Here is a 23,661-nt window from a genome sequence, read left to right on the forward strand (position 1 = left end):
ATTTAATGCTATTTCTCTGTTGTTCGTAGTGTAAACTAATAGGCCTTTCACACATTAAAAAAATGAAAAAAGTGACACCACCTGCCAACAGAATGCCATTAAAACAAATAAAGGCTACTAAAATCATACAGAGGTCAATCACTCAAGTTTTGAGGTTTGCCTAACGTTACTTGATAAATCTCTATTACAGGTTTTCTGCTGTAAATATAGTTCTCATGTAAACTATATTTTCCCACTTTTTTCACCTCAGTCTGCTGTTCTGGCAGTTTCATGTTGTCAAATATCCTGAAGACAATTCGAAACAAATCTTGCCACCAGTGTTTTTCATAAGTATGGCCGTATGTCTTCATTATTTCAAACATTACTGTTAAGCCCCTGAAATGAAGAAAGAAAAACATATACTAAGAGTTACAGAAACACAAAATGTGTGAGACCAAATATGTCCAACTGCAGCAACAATAACAAACTCAAATACTGTTGAGAACATTATACCTGGATCTGATGTGGATCAGGCACACTAGTACACAAAAATTAAGTAGAAAATCACCTTGTAAAAAAAAGCACTTTATAGTTACAGGCAACAGCCAGAGAACTGTGGTAATTTAAAACTGAAGTAGGAAAACAACTTTGTTACCAGGGACCACAAAAACAAACAAACAAATATTTCCAGGAAGGAACAAGTATTAACCTTCACCAGCTATGAAGGGAGTCCATATGCACAGCTCACATGTAGGTGTGCAAATTCAGTTATTTGTGTACAACCTCTCATATTTGGCATCTGAACTGCAACTGGAAATACTTTAGAAGGGAAGAGCCATATTCAAGGAAAATAAGCAGGTTTTATATGAGATCAGAGTACAGCTTTGATTTTTCAACTGTATCTGCAATCTTCAACCAGCGAATGAATCTAGTATAAACCCAGTCTTAAAATCCCCAAACTAAGTATGATGGGCAAGACACACAATGCAATCACAGCAACTTAACTTCGTTATTGATTATAACAGAAAATAAAAATGTCATGTGTAAAGAACACAGACTAAATGTCTGCATTCGAGCATCCATTTAAAAGGTGTTTAGTGTTTCCAAAGTGATATCACCCAAATTTAAATATATAAATCATTTTATGATGGTTACATTTAGTAGAAGAGTTGTTTCTATTTTAAAAGTGTAAACTAAGCCTTTTAAAATTTGAATTACAAATACTGATTGTTACCTGGTTCTTACATCTAATTTGCATCTATTGATGATACAGGACAACTCGAAGAGAATTGGGAACCACCCTCGCACCCACACTCTGTCTTCGGGAGCTACATTCATATCATCACTTGTGTATTCCTTGAATGCCTTTAGAAGAAAACAAGGGTTATAGAGAGTCATAGGAGTTAGATTCTTCAAAATAAAACACAATCTGGACTGTAAATAACAATCTCTGCTATACTAGTATCACATCCTGACACTTCAGGTGAGCTGGCAATCAAAATACTACTGAGAAGACAAAGTGTTTTTCAAAGTACCACTTAGTATATTATGAAGAATAAACTTATAAATAAGATTATACATTTGATTATCAGTTTTTGCTTGTAATTCAGTGAGTCTCTTGCTGTCATTTTCATAGAGATAGCACTGAAAGTGAGGATCTATCATAATATTTTAAGGATATCAAGTATTTTTGCTTATGCCATTATCCATTCTTCACAATATTTCTCAGTAGAGAGAGATCCTGAGATACGTTGATTTCCAGCAGCTCTCAGGAATGCCAGTCACCAGCTGAACTGGGTGCATGGGGATGGGCAAAGGGGAATGAAAGAAGAAAAAGAAATTGCCGATACTTTCAAAGCCCGTGGCATTTTATACTCCTATTGTTTCTGAATAAAGTATATTTCTCATTAATCCATGAAACTTGAAGGGAAGCAAAGAAGTTTAGCGCAAGTATTTTTTCTTTGTAAAAGCACTACTGATTAAAGCACTTACAATTTAGCTAATACAGAATATACCTGAGGTCTGTCAGATACATATTTTGCACAGTGGCGGATGAGGCGGATCGCTTCCATACTGGTATCTGGAAACGCTGCATTGCAGGCAAATTCAGACAAGCACTTTACTGCATCCTGGAAAGAATCTATGGTTGCTGGGAAGTGTTTTTCAAACACGATTGCTGAGAGAAAAGTGTGAACAGAAGAAAAAAAAAAGCGTCATGCTTTAAAATCTATTAATTCTAATATGAACTGACTGTAACAGAAGCCATGAGAGACCAGTTCATCAACTGGTGCTGTCAAATGCTTGAGTAGTAAGAAAAACTAAAGAAAAAAACCCAGAAGAATGGTCTAACAAGAAAAAAAAATCACCTAGAGGGCATTCCATTTTGACAGTAAATAAGTGTTTAAAATAAGATAGCATCTAGACTAAAGAAGGGCAATTTAACAGTTAAGCAAGACCAGAGCGATAGGCTTAGTGTTTAACACTGGTCTGGGTGACCAGACCTTAAGAGGGCTACATGAAGCATGGAGTTACATCTACTAATGGACTTCCCCCTCTGCAACATGTTGCCTTGTTTTGAAATAAATACTTTTCAGGATAAAAAAATGCTTCATCAAAGCTGAAAAAGTTTTAGGAACTTGCAGAGGTTGAGACAGAAGGAAGAGATCCCTTATAGTCCTTAAAGCCTGTGATCTAGATTAGAGTGGGAAGGAAAAAAAAATTAAAATCATCATAGTGCCATGTAGCTCAGCACTTTCTCTTAAACAGGGCCATGCACAAACACAATTCAGAAACAAGGAAAAAGACAGGCAAACAACATAATACTAAAATGAGTACAGTTCTTTTTTTCCTGGGGGGAAAAACATAACATTCTTCACTTAAATGAAAATCTACACACTACGTAAAATTATCTAAGGTCTGACTTGTTTTACTACAGAATGCTACAAACATATTTTTTAAAAGGCATAAAGACAGACAGATAACTATAATCTTATTGAATGACTTTGGTAAGTATTTTGCCAGAGGACTGGTTGAGAAGTGTAGATTGGTTCTACAACATGAAGCAGGCTTTACTACGCAGACTGTGGAGTCAACAGACAAACAAAGCTTTTCAGGCTCGGGAGTGACACACACTTCCATGACGTCTGAATATCGTTCATACTCACTGACAATGTGCCCTGTAGTCTGGAATGCCAGTTCCACTATACTTTCATCCTGATCTGAGGCTGCCAGATGAAATACTGAAAAAATGTTCTTCCAGCCAGAACGAATGTTAGCAGCCTGGGAATTTACCATCTGTGCAATACACCGTACAACCATGTCTCGAATAGTAGGAGACCTAAATTAAGATAATCAATAACATTTTTTTAAACTACATTACATAATCAATTAGAATAGTATAATTTTTTAACTATTGATTTTAATAAAAAGTAATTTGAAACATTAATTGCAAAAGCTGATGCTTGCAATCCCAGGCAATTTAGTTAATTGTATGTTATTACCTATTTCTCTTCATGATATGTTCAAATGGTCTTAGGAAGTCCTTCTGGAATCGGAAATTAGCAAGTTCTCCTTTTTCCAAGAACTTCATTGACAATTGCCTTAATGAATCTACTGCAAAAATAGCTACATCTTCATTGGGATTGCAGCCAACCTGAGAAGGTAGAATAGAAATGCATGGTAAGCTTACACCAGAATTCTTACGGATTCAGCATGAGTTGCCTATACAGTTGATAATGGAGAACTAAACAGTGCTGGAAAATTAACGAAATTACACAGCAGCCAGTTCCATAAACCACATTGCTAATGGAATTCAATAATCCCAAACCAGCTCCAGTTATTTTCTACATTAATTAACCTGGCATTTAAAACTTTCTAAAAATAAGCAAGCTGTCTAGAAAGACTTCAATAGCTGTATTAAAAATGCATATCTACCATTCACCTGATAAACAACCCATTTAGACTTGAATAGAAAATATCATCTTATCCCAAGCTTCACAAAACTTCTAACACAAAACTAATGGCAGCCAGGTCATGATAAATAACAATGTATACTTGTGTTTTTACACATTTATTATATAATATACCTCTGTTGCCTTTTCAGCTTTACAATTTTTGTTGGTTTAAGGTACTTACACAGAAGGACAATAAAACCAGTATAATTCAGATAAGCATGTGCTTTTCCAACAAATCTCAAAATAAAATTAATTTGTATCAATAACTGGAGTATGCAGTAGAATCATTAACAGGGATACCTTATTAAAATGATCGCCAATAACTTCCCAGATCCTAGACCACTGTAACCTTATCCGTCCCATGTTGTAGTAAGAAATCTCCACTATCTTCTGCAGACTAAACATTCGAGGGTGGGTAGCAGACAGCAGCTCATCCATAGATACAGCACAAAGCCAGCGAACAAAATCCACTGTTAAACAACCACAGATTTTAATGCAGTATTTTTCCAAGGTTTAGTTTACAGGGCTGGATGGGGTGGGGAAGAGATAAAACCTACCAATAGCATTTCCATCCAACCTCGTAGATCCCGTAAATATTCTGCAAAATACAGTTAAAGACATTGTTACAATTTCTTAAAAAAAAAAAAAAAGCATCTATTAAACATGTATTCCAAGTTTGGTTTTGGTTTTTTGTTGGTTCCCCCCCAATATATAGACATCCTTGGATTACTTTTATTTATTAAAAAAGAGTTAGTAATTGTGGAGAAATACTGATTAATACTGTCAGTAGTTTTTATTATCCCTGCCCAAATACAGAAGCCAAGCTTCTCCAGAGCACACAATTCCCATCTGCCATGACAAGTAGATACCTGAAACACTTCCCATTATGAAGCAGTGAGAGACACTGCAAACCTAAAGAGCTATTATGTTTGACATTAAGCTTCCACTTCACTGACTGTGATTTTACTGCAAGGCAACCTTCAATGAACTGATACCGATCTTGCTGCCTACGTTCAATCACAGAAATGTTTGTAAGCCTTCAAAATGACACCTCTTCATCAATTTTGACAACCATTAAGAAAATGATGTGTTCTGATTTCTTATATGCTGAGCAAGCAGGGACCATTAACACTCCAGTCTCATCAGTACTTCATGATATAAACAAGGAACGTTCATGATATATAATATGCCTGGCCAAATCCAGTAAAATAAATGTGATTCATAAAAAGGAAGACTGGAATAATAATTTTGGTCATTTCAGACAACATCTACATAAACTAGAGGAAAGTAGGGAGTCAGTAATTATATTTAGGAGAGAAAGGGTCTGTCAATAATGCCCTCTGTACTAAGACAAAATGAGATTTGCTATCTGTTACTATATACAGTAAATCAAGATTCACCAGACACTACAGCAGTCTCCATTCTGCAACTCTACTGCAGTAATTTTTTTAAGTAAAAAGGTTTCTTGCCTAATCTTTGCTGTGCTCCTGCTTGCAAAAATACCTATGATCCATAAAAAAAGGGAAAGCCCCCATCCAAAACCAAAAAGCACTTCAGTATTGTAGTATCGAGTTTTTTCAAATAAATTAATAAATTAATAATGTCCCATTCTTAGCATAGATGATTTAAATAGTGCTTAAAAAGCTTGAGGTCACAACAACAAATTCAATACAATACAATACCTGTCTACAGCAACGACAACACTTTGGGAGCTAGTTTCTCCAATGGATTCCTGAATACTTGCTATCTGCTTCCAATCCACGTTTCCACCCACTACAGTGAACAAAAATTGAAAAACAGGTAAGTGATAACACAGAAAGAGCTGGGAAGAAAAAGGAAGAAACGTTGTGCCAATACTAGTATAATTAAATATATTTTTAATTCATAAAAAAGAGAAGGATATTGTTAATTTCCTTTGTATGATCTGGGCATCTCAGTGGACAGCTGCATGTTGGTCTAAGTCCTAATTAACTGGATTCTCTATCAATGTACAAACTATATTAATCTGAGAAAATTATCCATGTTTGGAACAATTGTATGAACAGATAAAATGAAAAAAATTAAAAACCACAAAAAGCATCTTTTTTTTCCTCCTTCTTTCAATGAACCTTTGGTAATTTTGTTACTGAAAATATACAACAAATGACAGAGAATACCACACAAAGAAACTTTTCACATTTTACTAGCATCGAGTAAATCCATCTTGATAGGTTTTATTTTAGATTATTCATGGAGAAGAGCTTCCACCAAAACTTCATCTTTAAGCTACATCTCAAGTACAGCAAAATTATCACAATAGTGAGAAAAATCTGTAAATAAAAATAGCAGTTATTTATTTTGGAGGCTAGAAACTGTAACCTACATCTGGGAAATCTCTTATTAAGAAACTGCTAATAGCGAGCAAAATTCTGAAATTTCTGGTAATCTCTAAACTTGCCTCAAACTGTCATCACAAAAAGAGAGGAATCTTGCACCATTCTGGCTAATTCCACATCCCCTGTAATTAGTTTTTTTCCCCTTAAGCATCCTTAGATAAGATAAGGGAGAACAGAAACCTAAAGAAAGCCAGCAGTTCTGTTCTCAGAGCTTTGCAGAGACAAGAAGTTCTCAGACTGCCTCCCAAAAGTCTGCTTCCGAGTCTCACTGTGCTCCACCCACACTTGAAGGTGACTGGAGATGACTGTCAGACAAATCTATATAACCTGATCCATCTGAAGTATTTTTCTAAGGCATTTATGGACCAAACATTTGGTACATACATACATACACTAGTATTTCAGGAACTTATAATACTGTTGGATTTGATCAAGGCTTCTCTTGTAAGCACACAAGCTGCCAATATCAGTTAGCTTGAGGCTTGGTAAGAGTCAGCTAAGAGACATATCAAATGAGCAGCTGGTGAAGTGAATTTGAAGGGCTATCTCCAAGAATTCAGGTAACAGTAACCAACTCAGCCAGTTCCACATGAGAATTCCTTGTTATTGCAGTTTTTACCATCAGTCTGGAAAACCTAAGCAGATAGCAGACTTTTATTCTAACAGTTATGAATCTCTTTCAATGAAACATAAAGAGTCACCTATATAACTCTGCTTTATGAAAAACCGATTCCTCAGATTCCCCTTGTCCAAAGAGGATTTCTGGTCACCTAAGAGGTACACTTTGGCTATGACCTACTCACTGCAGCAGGTTTTGACTTCCAACTTTATGAACAGAAACTGGAATAGAAGAAACCTGAATTTGACAATTAAAACTAAAAGTAAGACAACATTCCTACCAAAGAGGCAAAGGAACAGATGCTTATTCTTTTACTTTTCCAACCCACATGCTTGTGATGCTTCAAATGTCCAAGTAAAAAGGGCCACCGCAGGAAGATAATGCAAGAGATGAAGACACAGAAATGCAGATTCCTGAAGAGCCACACCTGAATCCTTGTTGAGGAAGTAAACGAGCAAAGGAGCTTTTGGGGTTGGTTCTGTTGCTTTTTGGAGTGAATGCTGCTGTTTATCCATGTTTGAGTTTGCAAGCAGGCTTGAAAGATGGAAGCTTCTGTGTCACCAGACTGAAACTTCACTGACTCTAATTAAACTCTAATTATTTTCCTGTAAAATGTGTCTGCATATATGGACGTATGCACTATGTGTTCTTCCAAGGAATTTAGGTTTATAAAAAGGTTGTTTGCAACCCGTAGTTCCAAAGGATACTTTGGAGTGATCATAGAAAATTAAACTATCTGCAAAACACGATTTACAGAAAGGAGTGGAAAAAACCAAAACAGTTGAAAAAAAGTTCTAATAGCCCCGAAGTGCAAGAAAACCAAATTCCTATAAGTTAGGTATTTTCCTAAAAGATTGAAGCAATATTATTAAAAAAAAAAAAAGGAAAAATGGTTAAGTTTCCATATGTGCACTGTAATAAGCATTCCAGAAATTCAATTCAGAGAGAAACACTTCATGCATTTGGGCATAAACTATTTTCCTTAAAAATGTAGTTGACGGCAGTAAAAAGTCTTTATGAGCTGGATTTACACCAATGATAGCAAATATGATTTAGAGACACCTGACTACAGTTTACATTCTTGAGCTATTAGGACTTAAAAGCTTTAGAGGCCAATCACTTCAGTGTAGAGAAACTGCCAGCATTTGGAAACAGTGAAGTTGGATAGGTCATTGGGGAACACTAAACTGGAGGATGCATATTGGAAGGGCAGAAGAAGCTCAGTATATGAGATGTTGGCAGACTCATTAATTTCCAGGCATAAGTTTTCCCTTCATCAGCTCTTGGCAAGGTGAGTACACAGAGGCTGGCCAAAGGAAAGCAGAAGGGAAAGAAAAAGACTGACTGCAGAAGAAAAACTGTCTGAGGAGAAAACAAAGCTGGATGATTAGGACTAATCTGGGAGCTAAGATCGGGGAAAACAGGAAAATAATCATTACTACCAAAAAAAACTTACACAAAAAATAGAGGGAAGACAAGGCTTTTGCTTGGCTGTGGGTGAAGTTTAGAAAGGCAGGAGATACCGAGCATCACACAAACTGAAACTTTTTATCAGTCAGATACATTTATACATATACACTTTGATGCTTCTAGAGTTTCCTAATACGCTACACCTGTGTATATATATATAACTGTGTTCCCTTTTTAAAAAACAAACAAACAACAACCCCGCAAGAAAAACCCCACTGTTTTGAAGATAATTTAAGGTAAGACTGCTATAAATTTTAGTAGAATTAAATTTTGGTGCTCAGGTCAACCTAAAAAAGGGACTTACTCAGTACCAAAGTAACCAAGAGAGGAAAGAAATGGCAGCTCAGAATTTAAGCTAAATTAATCTCCCACTTGGTTTGAATTCTATATATTTCTCACAAAGCTTCACAACAGATGCTTAACCTACACATACTAACTTGCTTGTTTGGTAAAATACTTGGCGCACCAACGCTGCAATATTATTAAATCTGGTCGTACCATCTGTGAGCCGTTCTAAGTTGGTCAGCTGTATTTTAATAGAAATTAATAACATAAAATTTTCTTAAATTTCCTACACTCCCACCCTGGCAATAATATTTAACAGAGCAAACCAAATATTCCAGAAATTGGAACAGATCTCTTAAAAGCCTAGGAGTTTTATGAGGACTATTTTATGGCCTTCTGTCTGAACGTCCCAGTCAACAAGAATGAACACAAAGGACAAACCTGAATAGCTGTGAACAAAGCCAGTTAAATGAAATACTTCATATCTGCATTACTTACCCAGTCCCAGCCCCACAAATTCATCGGGTGTCTGATCTTTTGTTCCAGTAAAAGAACCTTCCCTGCCACGCACTGTCCCTGAGATGTAGCGAGGTTTTACTCCAGTTCCTATTAACTGTGCCAGTTCAAGCTGACTGATGCATTTCAGAATCTATTCCAGAGAATAACAAAGTTGTTTATCAACAAAAAGCAGTTTTAAATAGTAAAAAATACATAAATAAAAATCTTCAAAAGAAAAAAATTCTCAACACTCAAGGTCAGAAAAGTTATTTCTGTTCTTGTCTAAAGTGAATATTAATTTAGAGATGTTTTGCTACTTTAACTGGCTGCATAAATATGCACAAAAGTATATACTTGGTACTTATTTAAAAACCACTGTATTTATGCACAAACAAGTACACCACTGTGGTCAAAAATCAGTAAACGTGCTGTCTTACAATTAAATACAAACGACTTTTACCTCATGCCAGGAATTTCCTAAATAGTTTCCATCTGTATGAGCCACCGTGATGAGAGTTTTAATGGTGTCAATATTCTTCTGCTTCATTTCAGTAATACCAGAACTCACTGTAAGTAACGTAAATCTTGCTAATGCTTGAACATAGGCATCTCTTTCAAGCTGGAAATGGGAGGGAAAAACCCAAAATTCTCGTAAGTATTTTTTCTGTTTCTTCATCTTAGTACAGTCTGTGTGGTTTCATCAACTATACCATTTACCTTTCTCTTCCTAGAACTGAATTTCCGAAGCATAGTGAAAATATCTTATGTTCTTGTACAGTAAGCTGTGGGATAAAAATCAGGCTCCTTCTGTTCATGAAGTGTAATGTCTGACAGCACAAAACACATAGGTTGTTTTTAGGTTTCTAGTTTGGTCTTTTTGGGGGGCTTTTTTGGAAAACAGGATGCTGTTTCAAAATAAATGTGGCTACTTAGCTAAGCTTTTAATATTCTTGTACAATACTCAGACCTACTCTGAAAATGCTGCCCTAGCAGACACACTATAGCTGTAGGATTTTTTTGTCAACAGAGCCTATGTAATGTATCTAAAAGGCACGTTTTGCCAATTCCACAGAACTGCTCAAAATGTATTTGACTTAATCCACATTGTTTGGGGCACCTCAGAATCTTCTGAGGCAAGCGTCACAGGCGGGAAAACAGCAAGTGACCATAATCTGGACAGATGAAATCTATCTCACAAAAGAAAAAAGGTTCTGCATGTAGTTACCCAATTTTTATGTTGACCTATAAACAACAAAGGAAACACTTCAGATGTCACATGAACCAACTAAAACAGTCAGAAGGGGATTACAGTTGAGCTCACATGTGCATTTTACTCTCCTGTTGTATATAAGTGAAATATACACCAGATAAACAAATGACAATTACAAAATACATTTAACTGCTTGGATATTTAGGGCTGTTTCCAAGTTAAAAAAATAATCGAGAATATAAACCAACCAAATATAAAATATTAAAAAAAAATATCCCAGGAAGAATGCTTATTTCCCAGAGAAAACATGAACACCACAACAGCGGGCAATGATAGACGGGAAGGATTATCACAGAGCCACACAACGTGTCTGCCATGTTCAAATCCAACTACTACTGCAGGGTAGGCTGGCAAAGGCACAGCAAATGATGTCTAAGCACAGAAAAACAGAAATTTCAAAGAAAGCATACTCAGCAATGAAGGTTTAAAGTCTACAAAATGTGTATCTTCTGGAAAATGTTTTCAGTCCTACCTATTCATACAGATATTCCCCTTCTGCCCCTTTTTCTAAGCCATCAATGTAGGAGAAAAACAACTAAACAATGTGTCCATCACCCAAAAATTAAAACCAGATGATATAAGCAGATTAAGTACATTCTTTTGATGCATATCTTGGCTTAGATGCTTAAAGACAAAAGTCAGACTCTGTGACAGTCTAAGATAAAGAAGCATAAATAATTAAAACCAGAATCTATAATTCAGGTTTTAGAGGTGAACATGCATAGCTTAAACTAAATTGTTGTCATGGTTTCAAACCACGACAACTGGGTACTTTGAAAACTTTCTTAAAACTAAAAGCATCAATATCTCTCAAGATGTGTAAACTAATGTTAACTCTTACTAGACACCAATCTTAATTTCTGTATGTTTATTCAATGAAGTAGAAAGGTTGCCAGCACTGAAGGAAAAACTTGATTCCAACAAAAAAGATCCTTATATCAGCTTAAGTACAGATTTGCTAGTTTGCTTCAAACCACCATAGCTACTTGGCCTCTGAAGTCAGACAAGATGACATCTAATCATTGCCTTGTGCAATGGAACAGCTCTATAATATACTGAAATCACCAACAAGCCAGTACTGTTTTTAATGATATCAACAAAGCAGAATTCCCATAGGAAACAAAGAAGGAATATCCTTTACATAGAAAATTCAAAAGCAACTCTTCTCATTTTCTGAAATGTAAAAGTTTGGTTTTGCAACACCTCCAGTTCAAGCAAGTTTGTCCCAAGCCAGTTGAAGGGTATTACTGGAGCATGGGGATCTTCTGAGTGTAAGCAAGCATGTCCTTGCCCTCGCCACGCAAGGCAGACAACTGCAGGACTGGGAGCTAAATTCTGCAGCTGCTGAAACTGATATTTGTACCAGTTTCACTTTTGCAGCTTAGAAACAAAAATAACAGGAATGTGAATTACACAGACCAGCTGCAGGCTCCAGGGAAGGCTTTGTTAATCAAATTTTTAAGTCTGTTCAGGCTGGGGGCAGGTGGTGATGATGCAGAAATTATGTGGAAAGACAGAGGAAGGAAACCTTACATGATCTCAAATGGGCTTTTCTAAGCAGCCATATAAGAGGTCCCAATGGGACTTTTCCCATTGGCAATAAAAAGTTATCTAATTTGCCAAATACAAGTGCAAGAGGAGAAGGAAGGAAAAGCATTCACTGTCATATCGTAGTTTAACATTTTTAACTTAAAGTTAATCTTACAGGGTTCTTGGTTGGTTTTTTTTTATTTACATATGTTTTCAGTGTACACATGAAATAATGCAATGTCAAACATGAATTTTGCTTGTCCCTCTCTTCAGCTACCCCTATGATGGACTTAGAGCAGACCACTATTTCATTTATTAACTAATTATCTACAATAACATAATTGTACCTTCACTACCAAGGATTTTTAAATGGAAAAAAATAAAGCCAAAAAAAGCCCAAATTTAATCAGAATTACCCTCTGGAGCCAGAGAGTCTGGAATTCTTGGCATTGTGCTTAATGCAAGATACATTCATGCATCACATCAGGAATGACATTTCCAGTGCCATAACTGTTAAAATGGCATCCAATTATAAAAGTCTTGTATTAGTATAATCTCTCTGAAGTTGAGAACAATACCTCAAATAGAGTTCACAGAGATAGTATTTTACTTGTGAAACACGATAGAAAGACTCATTTTTGGAAGCACCACAACAAAGCTAAACAGCTTGTAACTAGAAAGAAAGCTAAAAAGAAAGTACTTTGACTTAAAAGTAGTCAACTGATATGGAAACAAAAACTCAGTATATAGGCATGGAAGAACTTACCACAAAACACCAGGAAAAAGAAAGGTAACTTTATTTACACTTCCAGTCAAATATCAGATGAAGTAGTAATGGCAGAAGGAGGCAGACTCTAGGTATTGCAGTGCAATAACTTCAGCAACAAGGACTTTTAGAATCCCACTGTCATTTTGCTGGTACATAAATCAAAGTATTGTCTCAATCTTATATTTTTTTACCTGAATGTTGAAAATGCAAGCAATCCGGATTGCACATCGTATACCCTCTAAACAAAGAGAGGCAACTTCGGTGTCATCACAGTCCTGCAGACCCACACTGAACGCAGCTAGAAAAGGTGTCCATGCCAACTGGAACGTATGCAAAATAAGTGTTAACTTAGCATTTTAAGTTAGTACTTGAAGGGAATGTTATAGTTTCGACATCTTGCTAGAGTGTAAATTCCATCCTTAACTCACATCATTATCCTGAAGTTGCCTTTTGCCAAAAAGGAAATAGAATAGATAGGCATGAGACATGGAATAGTATGAAGTACGGTCAGACGAGACGTGAGAATGGGACAGGAGTAACACAGACTGGCACCCCCCTCAGAAGCACTCGTCCTCTCCCTCAGCAATCAGCACACTCAACCATCCTCAGATTGTAGGAAAACCCAAACCCTAAAGCTATGTCAGTTAGATGTCTACTGGAACTTTGGTATTCCCAGGATAACCTTTGTCTTTGCACACTGAGAAAGAGAGATAAGAGTTGATAGTTATTGCAAAACCCAATACAGCACATGGCAGATTCCTTTATGATGAAAAGTACTTAAATAAGACTAGCTTATCCTGATAACAGCAGAAGGAAAGAAAAGAAGGCAGTGAAAATAGGGCAACCTTTATTAATTCCACTAAAATTACGGTAAGACAACAATAAGAAATACAGGACATGAATCTGCTCTTAAGTTTCTTGCCCTTATCCCTCCATGTTCTTGTATCCAAGCCACTATTGATGTTTTCCATCTCTCTTGCCTTAGGTGGGACTGGAGGTACAACACACTCAACTGAAGTTATCGCAGGAGACTACACATGGTTCTGTCTTTGTGGTCAAAGCTCCCTCTCCCACTGGCAGAAAAATCAATCAGAAGATGCAGAGGGAACCTGCCATAACTACATGTCCTTATGGAGAGGAAACCCCACGGTACCAGAACAATTTTCAAAATCATTTTACCTGAAGTCACCCCAGATGAAATATAGACTCAATGGGCACAGCAGGGAGTACAGATTTCACACTTAATTTCATAGTAAAATGATGCACCACAGAGCTCTGGTTTAATTTAAGCCAGTAATTCCAAATGCACTACCTCAGAAAAGCGTTTAACACTTGCATATACCAAAGGGTATCTGTGGGACAGTATTAAAGGCATCAGACGAATTCCTAGATCCAGGATTTAATTCCCTATTGTATGACCTTTAAAGGTCCCTTCCCACCCAAACTATTCTATGATTTTATGTTCAGAAATGTATGTTTCTTCTCATCGCCTTCCTAATTTTTCATTCCTGCTGAAACCAAAACTAATCTTAAAAAATCACAAAACTGAAATACTTTCTTAAAAACCATCTAATGATCTGTATATATGCTTTATAACTAGATTTATGCTGTTATTTTTAATACACATAAATTGACACCCTGTTTTGTCAATAAGGCTGAAATTAAACAGACAATCAACTTTGGGCTGCTTAGGCGGATGCATACAGTAAATTTTTGCTCTGTTTTCATCATTTAGCAAATCTATCTGTAAATACAGTTATAACGATCAATTTTACATGGACATCAATAGGTGAGATACTCAGAAATTTATAAAATTTATAAAATTTTGCTGAAATAAAAATTTTAAAAAGTCTAAAGATGCGAAACTTAGTATTTAAATTTCACAGTTCTCACTTTTTTGAGAAGACAGCTCTCTGTTAGACACATCACACTGTCCTCAGTACTTTAATTAGTTCATGAACATCCTCACTTCTAATTCTTAGCACCTTCACAAAAGATGTTAAGGGTGTTAATTTACCCTGATGCTTCATATTTTGCTCCTTTGAAAATGGACTTTGCAAATGTACTTTTCAGAAACTAAAGGCTAGGAAGTACTAGGGCTGGTATTTTAAGAAAAAATAGACTACAAATTTTACAGATGCCTGCATGCAGGTGATTTCATTTCAGTCTTAAAGAAGTCAACAGAGGGGATGTACGGTATACCTCTACCAAGTGACACCCTGAAAGTAGACCTTTTAAAAGGGAAACATTAGTGTTCCTCTGTACAGACAGAGTGCTATACTACTTTTATTAATAAGGTGACAAAGAACTCAGAAGTTTGCCTCATGGACAGCAATCCCACAGCTAGATCCTCAGTGTGTCCAGGTGGTCAAGAAGGCCAATGGCATCCTGGCCTGTATCAGAAATAGCGTGGCCAGCAGGACCAGGGCAGTGACCGTCCCCCTGGGCCCGGCACTGGTGAGGCTGCACCTCAGACACTGCATTCAGTTTTGGACCCTTCATGACAAGAAAGGCATTGAGGTGTTAGAGCATGTCCAGAGAAGGGCAATAATGCTGGTGAAGGAGTTGGTCTCTTCTCTCAAGTAACATGTGATAGGACAAGAGGAAATGACTTCAAGTTGCACCAGGGGAGGTTTAGATTGGATATCTGGAAAAATTTCTTCACAGAAAGAGTTGAAAAATGTTGGAACAGTCTGCCTAGGGAAGTGGTGTAGTCACCAGCCCCGGAGGTATTTAAAAGACGTGTAGATGTGGCACTTGGGGACACGGTTTAGTAGTGGACTTGGCAGTGCTGGGTTAACAATTGAAAACAAAGTTCTTAAAGGTCCTTTTTAAGCTAAATGCTTCTATGATTCTTGAGCCTGGGCTTGGAGCTCCACCTGACCTCACAAGACATCCCTCCAGGGATGTTACATTAGTTTATTGTAATGGTAGCAGTCTGCAACTTCACCTCCCTGCGGCAGTTCACAAAGGGGTCATGTGAGGACCACGACTTGCACAAAGGGCCGCAAATGAGAGCACGTGGTAAAGGGCACAACAGTTTATTTCAGTGGCAGATAACTGCTATGAGTTAGTTATGCCAGAGACCACATCCAAGATCACACTGAGGCATCATACACTACTGAATGACTGTATCTATGAATCTGAATCACTGGTATGGAAAAGGCATTTAGGATGCAGACAGATTTGTACCTACACAAGAGCAAAGACAGGTGTTTCGAATAATAGTTTAATACAGGTCCAGCTACCTCCTCCTAAACTAGAGTCTTAGCTTGTCTAAAATAATAATCTGCCACAAACAACATCAGATAAAAGTTTGTTCTGATAACTGCTCCCCCAAAACACAATTAAGTAACCTCCCCTAGAGCAGTAAGAGGGAGCCAAATCAATGAACTGAAATTAGTAATTTCTTACTTTTATAAATCTGTTTTTTGACTACACCTCTACACCTGAAATAAAAATGCTAACATTTTAAATTTTTAACTATTCTTCATAGGTTTTTCCCTTTAACTCCTCCACTGTATCGAGATGCTACTTCCATCAGCCCTGAAACTTCTCAAATTCCACGGTTAATTAAATTAGATTAGAAGGCTCAAAATCCTTTCTTTCCTGAAGCAATTTAAATAACTTACAAAATGATCAAAAGATAGTAGATACAAATCTTTAGTATTTTCAATAAATCCTATCAGTCAGTATTTTTTATTAAGAAACTGTGATATTCTCCATATTAAATATGTATCTCACCTTAAACATGGGTCTCACATGCTCCAGGTGTGTTGCACTAGTAAAAGGGGCCTGAACGTGGCTCACTGCCTCCATAAGTGCTTTAGCTGTTTTAGCCATTTGTTCCATTTCCAAGTTATAAAGGAGTCTTCTCTGCTTTTCACTAGCAACACCTGTAAACACATTTTTTCCTCTCATTTGTGCATCTTTAGTAGTGGTGTCTTTAGGAATATAATAATTTCACATTTTTCATTAACTGCAATACTCAGATGCAATTTTTGTATTAGCTTTACATTTTGAAGTTACCACACCAGCAAGATATTTCTTTTACAATACAGATAAAATTTAACTTAAGGCAAACTAATGCGTGAAATGTAACCTACTTTTAACCTTTATAGAATTTTAAGATTTGGACAACAAAGATTTCTTCTCCATCACCTCAAATGACAGCATAAATATCACATCCCCAAAGCTAAATTCAAAGTGAAGAAACCTTTCATAGTAATCTATTAGCACACAAAATAAGAATAAAAATAACTGGACATCCTTTTTCTGAAGAACTACATGAATCACCTTTTCATTTCCACAATGGAATCTCCATCTCATCAAGACAGTGAAACCCAAGAAGCATGTAATAATAAGCTTTTTAAAAATTACAATAAAACATTGCATTAATTGAATGAATACTGAAAACAAGATGGATTCTTTTAGCCACATGCAAGTTTTCTACAAGCACTCTGCTTACAGGGCTAACATAGGACTTGAAAGTATACAAATATGTTGGGAAAAAGTCAAGTCTCTTTAATGTTCTCTGTAGAAAAGCTAGAATGAATAACACCTGAATTTTCATGCTGTGCAAAACACAAAAAGTTTTTCTGGTATTTGAGAGAGGAAAAGATAATTCATTTTAAAAGTGCATAAATTAGTGCCCTACAAACCAAATATTGCAAAATTCTTGAGGATGACAGACTGGTTATTGCAGGAAATCACAATGGTTATTATAGAAATAGAAGACCCACTCACTGTTCTGCACTGTGCTTATGGGTGACACCTATTTCACAAGCTTAAATTTCCCTGTGTTGCTGTTCAACAGCAAAACCTGCCTTCTCTCCATGGTGAGTGCACCAATCGCCAGGAATTCAGATATAAAGGGAAGTGAAAATAAGCAGGTGCATTTAAGACCATCAAGCATCAGGCATCATCATGCATTTATGTGAAATGGAAAAGGATATGAAATTAACTCATTTTGAGTTGAGTGGTGTTTGCTTCATTGAACTCTCATTTTAAAACTTAATGAAACTGAAGAGCCAAAACTTTGAAGAAAGCTAATATTACAACTACTTACTTTGTTTACTAGATTTTGTGGGTATTGTTAATTCTTTTGTTTCCTTCATTGAAATCTTCTTTCCAGCTATTTCATTATAGATAGCAGACAAATATTCTTCAGGGAGATCTTTACTGTCATTGATACCTCTATTCATTTTAATATACTGTTCTTTTGTCATTTTATTCTTAACCTGAAATCCAGAAAATAGCTATAAATATCAACAAATGAGGCAAGCTCATTGCAGTTACAATGCTGCCTACAAAACTGGCCAGCAGATGACAAGTTACCATCGAAGACAAACCTACTGATTCAGAAGACAAAAATTTTTAAGTATTCAACATATGCAAGACTATCATATCTACAAAATAATACAAGAACATGAGGACATTCCAACACTCATGCAGTAGGATCCACAGATCAATTATAATACACATTACCAAAAAAAAAAAAGAAAGGAAGGAAGAAAAAAAGAAAAAGAATGTTTTATCTTGGCATTCAGACCAAACTATCTATCTAAAAGAAATCTACCTTACAGAAAGGCCTAACCAAAACAACTTAAAAATCTCAATGCCCATGAAAGATAAAACTCTTAAACATAAGCTAGCTTACTTCTTACACACATACTGGTGTTAAATTGGACCTCAAGCTTTTAAAACTACATTGTCACAAAGCCTGAAAGTTACATATCTATGGATTACACAAATACTTATTCTAGCAACATACCTGTGGACTGTGAAGATCTGTTGTCAACATGATAATTGAGTAAGCTAAAACATACGCAGTATCTGCACTAGCAAAAAGAGTTTGCCTGAAGGCAAAAAGGAGAAAAAGAACAGCAAATTTAATTTATTAGGATTTTTTACCAATTATTCAGCTTTCCAAGGTTCTGAAGACAAAGTACATCTTACCCTTGGTTACATTCTAAATATCTAGCAGCAAATTTCTCCATTAGGCGATCAATTTTTTGAGCTTCTCCTGGAAGGCGAAATCCTTCTAGAAACATGCGCAGAGCTGAAACAAAATCCTTTCCTGAAAAGTCATGTTGGTCTACGTAGGCATACATGACTTCTTTGTTAAATTTATCATTGTCTCCCAGGAACTCCCCAACCTGAGTCTAAAATAAGAAAAGAAAAGGCAAACTAGTGCATTTACACCAGGAAAAATACAAAACAGAAAGCAGAGTCAAAAGTCTTACAAAAACAGAGGCCTGTATGCAATTAACTAAGACATACTCCTGCTTCTCCTCTCTAAAGCCAACTATTTTGACCATATATTCCATCATAATGCTCTTGCATGCTCATACATATCTGCCTACATTCTTCCTTCTCTGGCTTTACTTATATGCCATTTTTCCATTAGATGAACTCCACATACACAATACAAAGTTAATATTACCAATGACTGTTCTCTACTACAACGATTTTTGTAGTTAGGACACTTACTACAAGAATGAAAAAAATTACTAAACTCAACTTTATCCCTTAGGGTGCAGATCTCAAACAGATGCAAGGGAAGCTCAAATATAAATAGTTGGTACTTGAATTCATCCAAGTTCACTGTCAAAGCAATACAGTACAGTGAAAAACAACAAGCATTCAGATAAAGATGCCTGTATGTGTATATGTAAATTGAGGTTAAAAAATTTGTTTTGAGTCAGCTCAAGTAGGTCAATGTTTTCCTTTACACTTTGCTGAACTGCAGGATGCATATAGCACAGGGTACAGCTCTAATGCATTCTAGAAACCAAATTCCTTAAGCTTAGGAATTTTAGAAGAGAGAGAAGTTTCTGTTTCTTCATTGTACAATAACATTACACACTTCAACACACTAACAAGTGATTTGAAATTAGTATAAACACATCTGCATCAGCAAAAATAATTATCAGGAAAACAGTTTTCTTACTGAATCTAATCTTTCCTCTTGATGCAAGAACTGAGCAATATCTTCTGGGGTAGTGCCAAGCATTCCTTGTTCTTGCAGGTACTGAATCCCCCTCTTTGGTTTCTTATTGAACCTATATAATCAAGATCAGGATGGAACAAGAGTTAACCCTTTTACCCATGCACAAAGCTGTACAAGCTTAAGTAAAAAGATTTAATAATTTCAGATAAGGTCCTGAAAAATCTGTGTATTAAATATTTTTCCTTTATCAAACTATGCCTTAGATGGGAATGAGCTGTTGCTTTCTATAATTATTGGATGATGGGGGTTTTGTTTGTTTGTTTCTGTTGTTGTTACCCTGTAAACAGCCTCCTCTTCCTCTTTCCAACATAACTGCCAGCATGTCATCCAGGCAGCTCCAAGTAAAGAGAGCTAAACACTATCATTTACTCTGGCACTCGTGAATTAAAAAATATTCCACAGAGACAGCAAAGTGTTGGCTTGGAAAGAACAATTACACCCTGTTGCTTTTTATTTTTATCTGTATGAAACAACCAAGAAATCCATGAGTTGCCTGTAAGAATGAAAATGTACAAGACAAGGAACCAGGTAACTGAAAGAAATCAAAACCTTAAAGGAATAAGGCATGTTTGTTCAGGGTCCCAGAACTATATGACAGAAAACTTTTATTTTTGCATAAACTGACCTCACCAAGGAGGTTAAGGTGAAAAAGCTGAAATCACACAGAAGATTCATGTCAGACTGCACTGAGAAATTACACTATCCTACAGTTCTAATTATGACAAGTTAATTAATCAGAAGGAAGCATCAGCTTAAGTATACAGGGACTTTCATCAGTAATGCGTACATTTAACAGGGGTCATATTCAACTGATCACGAGTTCAATGTTCTTTTTATCCAAATATAAACCCCTTATTTTTAGACAAGCAGGTCTGGAGAAAAAAAGAACAAACATTCAGAGTACTCATCTTCTAGCTGTGAGGAATTAGGTTAACACAAAACACTGTTGACAGGCTCCAAAGGGGACACCATTCAGCACTCTTTCACCAGAGGAAGTGCTGTTACATCCAGAGTATTTTCCTAACACAAGATGAGTATCTATGAGGAGAAGGAAGAAAAACCCAGGAATCTTCATAGCTCCAAAAGAATCCACCCTCCCGGGGTGATAAAAGGGCACTCACAAGTCAATTCCTTGTTCTATTATTTCCTTTTGTTGCTTTAGGACCTCAAACTGCTCTGGGTTGTCAGTGCCAGACATCTGTGTGCTGTAACTGCCAATTCCTGATGAAGCAGTAGAATCCAAGGAATTTAAGCTTCCATATCTGTTAATTGTCTCAGGGTGTTTGGTTTCACTGCTGTCCTGTTCTGTGGGTTTTTCTTGGCCTAGAAATTGGAAAGGGTTACATATATCCAAAATACATACAGTGGAAAAAACCCTAAAATCACAGCTTATTCTTAAAATCCTTTCTAAAGGCTTTAAAAAGTTAGTTGGGTTACCTTCAATGATGTATTAATTATTATATAATTATTCTGCCTTTATTTTAATTGGGAAAAAAATAATAATAAAAAATCACTACAAAATATCAAGGAGAATTCTTTTAGTTCATCACATACTGAAATTTAAGCCTTAACTATAATTTGTAGGCACCTGGAAAAAAATTTGACACCTTAGAAACCTAATTACATCTCATATCTTTTATTTTCAAGTCCAATATTACTTTTTACCTGAAGAAAACCACAATATTCTGAATTTCTGAAGCACAGTGTTTAAAAGAATGTAGACACATCAAGGAGCTGGTGCTCTCAGCTCACAAGGACAGCCATGCTAACCACCCTAAAAAGTTTATTACTTCACCTACCAACTTTAAGCACCTAATCTGAAAATTCTGGCATAACCTTAGTACTTCTCACCTCAGGTCAGATGGAAACAGGATTAAAACAAGATTAATGATTTAGTTACTTGTTCTATAGCTATAATAGGTAAATAATAAATAAATGAGTATTTTTTTTACTATTAAGTAAAAAAAATGCTCTCCATCCTGCTTGCTCCAATAGTAATTTAATCAATATGAAATTAGATGCAATTAAGGGAGCTTCAAAGCGAGTTCTGAGATCCTTTTAAAATTAGAAATACAGAAATAACAGGATTTAGTAATTTTCAGTGTAGTAGTGTTCTACAAATTCATACAATTAGGAAAAGACAACTTAGACAACTTGTTCAAATTACACCAAATTTACAAATATTTCTATTAAGAAAAATATTTATTCGCTCTCTTTCATGCAAGAGACCTTACGAACCTGTACACTAACATTAGCAAGATATGGATAGAACACACGAAACTCTTGCAGCACCCCTTCATTAGAGCCAGAAGAAACATATCGTGTCTTACCAAGTGTTGTCTGAGAATTGGGATTTACATATTGATCCTTACTCCACTCGACCATGCACTTCAAGATTGACACTAAGCATTCCAATCCTTTTTTTCTCAAACTTAATTCCTAGAAAAGATTTCATAAACAATTATTAGTGGAACGGAGTTTAGTTTCAACCTATCATGCCAAGAAACATGAAGCTTTATAAAGTTTAGTGAAATTTTTACCTGAACATTGGACATGCCAAGTTCTTGGCTCCCCCTTCCTTGAGCAATCTTTGATAAGTCATTAACCAGCCTTTCAAATATATTTGCTGCATTTAAATCACAATCATAGTTCACGTAGATGTCCACTACACTCTGGGCATCTATAAATAAAGTGATATTGTCAAAATTGGAACAAAAACTAGGTAACTCAATGAAAGGCAAGTACAGTTTTGTTCTTCAAGATAAAAATGTAAAAACTAGAATCAAATGATCCTTAATACCTGCACATATCCTTGTCAGTGTTTGTATAACCATCCACTTATGATCAAATGAGCTAGTAGAAGTTTCCAAGATATACAGGAAAATTTCTTTGAAGAAAACCTAACAAATATTCCAGGAAGAGGGAGAAAAAAAAAATCTATTAAAAACACAGTCACTAACTTTGATGCCAAAATTCTGACGTAATTCTGAAAGCAGCACCTTAGAGGTACAGGAAATAAAGAGGAAAAAAAAAGGAGGAAAGGAAGAAATACAACTTATGCTTGATACATTCAAATTAGGAATTTGAACTGTTAGTTATGTACCTCTCTAGTTTTGACCAGATGAAAAATTTGCTTTATATTTTGAACACTCAAAACCAGAAGAACTGGGAATGATGTCAGACCCTGAAGGACAACTTAGCCTAACAAGAAGTCTAAGGTGCTAAGAGTTCATCTGGGATTTTGAAAGGAGAGGTATTACCTCATCACAAAAAGATTTTCTCTTCAAGACAGTGAAAAACATAACAAACAGTCACTTAAGCAAATTTAAAGTGTAGGACCTCCATTAGAAAGGTAAAATTCTGACACAAAAGAACCACACTTCAGTATTAGATTATTGGAAGAAGGGTACTGGTCAGGCACAGCATAAAAACACAGCAGCAAGTCCATTAATAGGAAAGCTACTCTTCCCTAAAAGAGTCATTAGTTTTCCCTGAAATCACTTCAGTACAGGTGCTGTTGTTTGGAACAGAGACTATTTTATCCCCTCTCAGTTCCTCACCAGATCTATCAACACTATGGGCTTACTAACTCAGCCAAGTATGCTTAGCAGGACAGGCTTCTTCTCACTTCTCTCCTGAGCAGCAGTAACTGCCGTAACAGCATTTGAGCTCAAAGTGAGAACTGCTACCCGGCATTACATCACCATCCTACTCAGCATTACATCGCTGTTCGGCACTTCTAAGAGGTCAGCTCCTCACAGCCAGTTGTGGCCTACCAAATCCACCAACGTGTTTTTTCTAGAACGTTGCTGATAGTCTCAGGCTCGCTTCTCTTCTCCAATAGCATCATGCAAATATCCAAATACGTAACTACTCTTGTTTATAATATTGGTTATTCCTT

General features: G+C 36.1%; 1 protein-coding gene across 3 annotated transcripts in view; it reads right to left on the minus strand.

The window, feature by feature from the left end:
- The window catches only part of ARFGEF1 (ADP ribosylation factor guanine nucleotide exchange factor 1), an 89,744-nt gene that overhangs the window by 14,864 nt on the left and 51,219 nt on the right, over positions 1–23,661 (minus strand). For all 3 annotated transcript variants that reach the window (XM_017812505.1, XM_017812504.1, XM_017812507.1), the window contains 20 exons: positions 22,561–22,660; positions 22,301–22,440; positions 22,091–22,199; positions 20,882–21,083; positions 19,701–19,812; positions 18,707–18,912; positions 18,522–18,606; positions 17,817–17,988; positions 16,493–16,644; positions 12,940–13,068; positions 9,640–9,798; positions 9,180–9,330; positions 5,615–5,705; positions 4,490–4,530; positions 4,233–4,402; positions 3,480–3,631; positions 3,144–3,316; positions 1,995–2,155; positions 1,214–1,344; positions 246–375 (listed from right to left, as the gene is read on the minus strand). In XM_017812505.1, the coding sequence (XP_017667994.1) occupies positions 246–375; positions 1,214–1,344; positions 1,995–2,155; positions 3,144–3,316; positions 3,480–3,631; positions 4,233–4,402; positions 4,490–4,530; positions 5,615–5,705; positions 9,180–9,330; positions 9,640–9,798; positions 12,940–13,068; positions 16,493–16,644; positions 17,817–17,988; positions 18,522–18,606; positions 18,707–18,912; positions 19,701–19,812; positions 20,882–21,083; positions 22,091–22,199; positions 22,301–22,440; positions 22,561–22,660 (2,766 nt within the window). The remainder of the gene's footprint in view (positions 1–245; positions 376–1,213; positions 1,345–1,994; positions 2,156–3,143; positions 3,317–3,479; positions 3,632–4,232; positions 4,403–4,489; positions 4,531–5,614; positions 5,706–9,179; positions 9,331–9,639; positions 9,799–12,939; positions 13,069–16,492; positions 16,645–17,816; positions 17,989–18,521; positions 18,607–18,706; positions 18,913–19,700; positions 19,813–20,881; positions 21,084–22,090; positions 22,200–22,300; positions 22,441–22,560; positions 22,661–23,661) is intronic.

Source organism: Lepidothrix coronata, unplaced genomic scaffold (assembly GCF_001604755.1).
Source record: "Lepidothrix coronata isolate B3197 unplaced genomic scaffold, Lepidothrix_coronata-1.0 Scaffold36, whole genome shotgun sequence".
Classification (NCBI taxonomy): domain Eukaryota; kingdom Metazoa; phylum Chordata; class Aves; order Passeriformes; family Pipridae; genus Lepidothrix; species Lepidothrix coronata.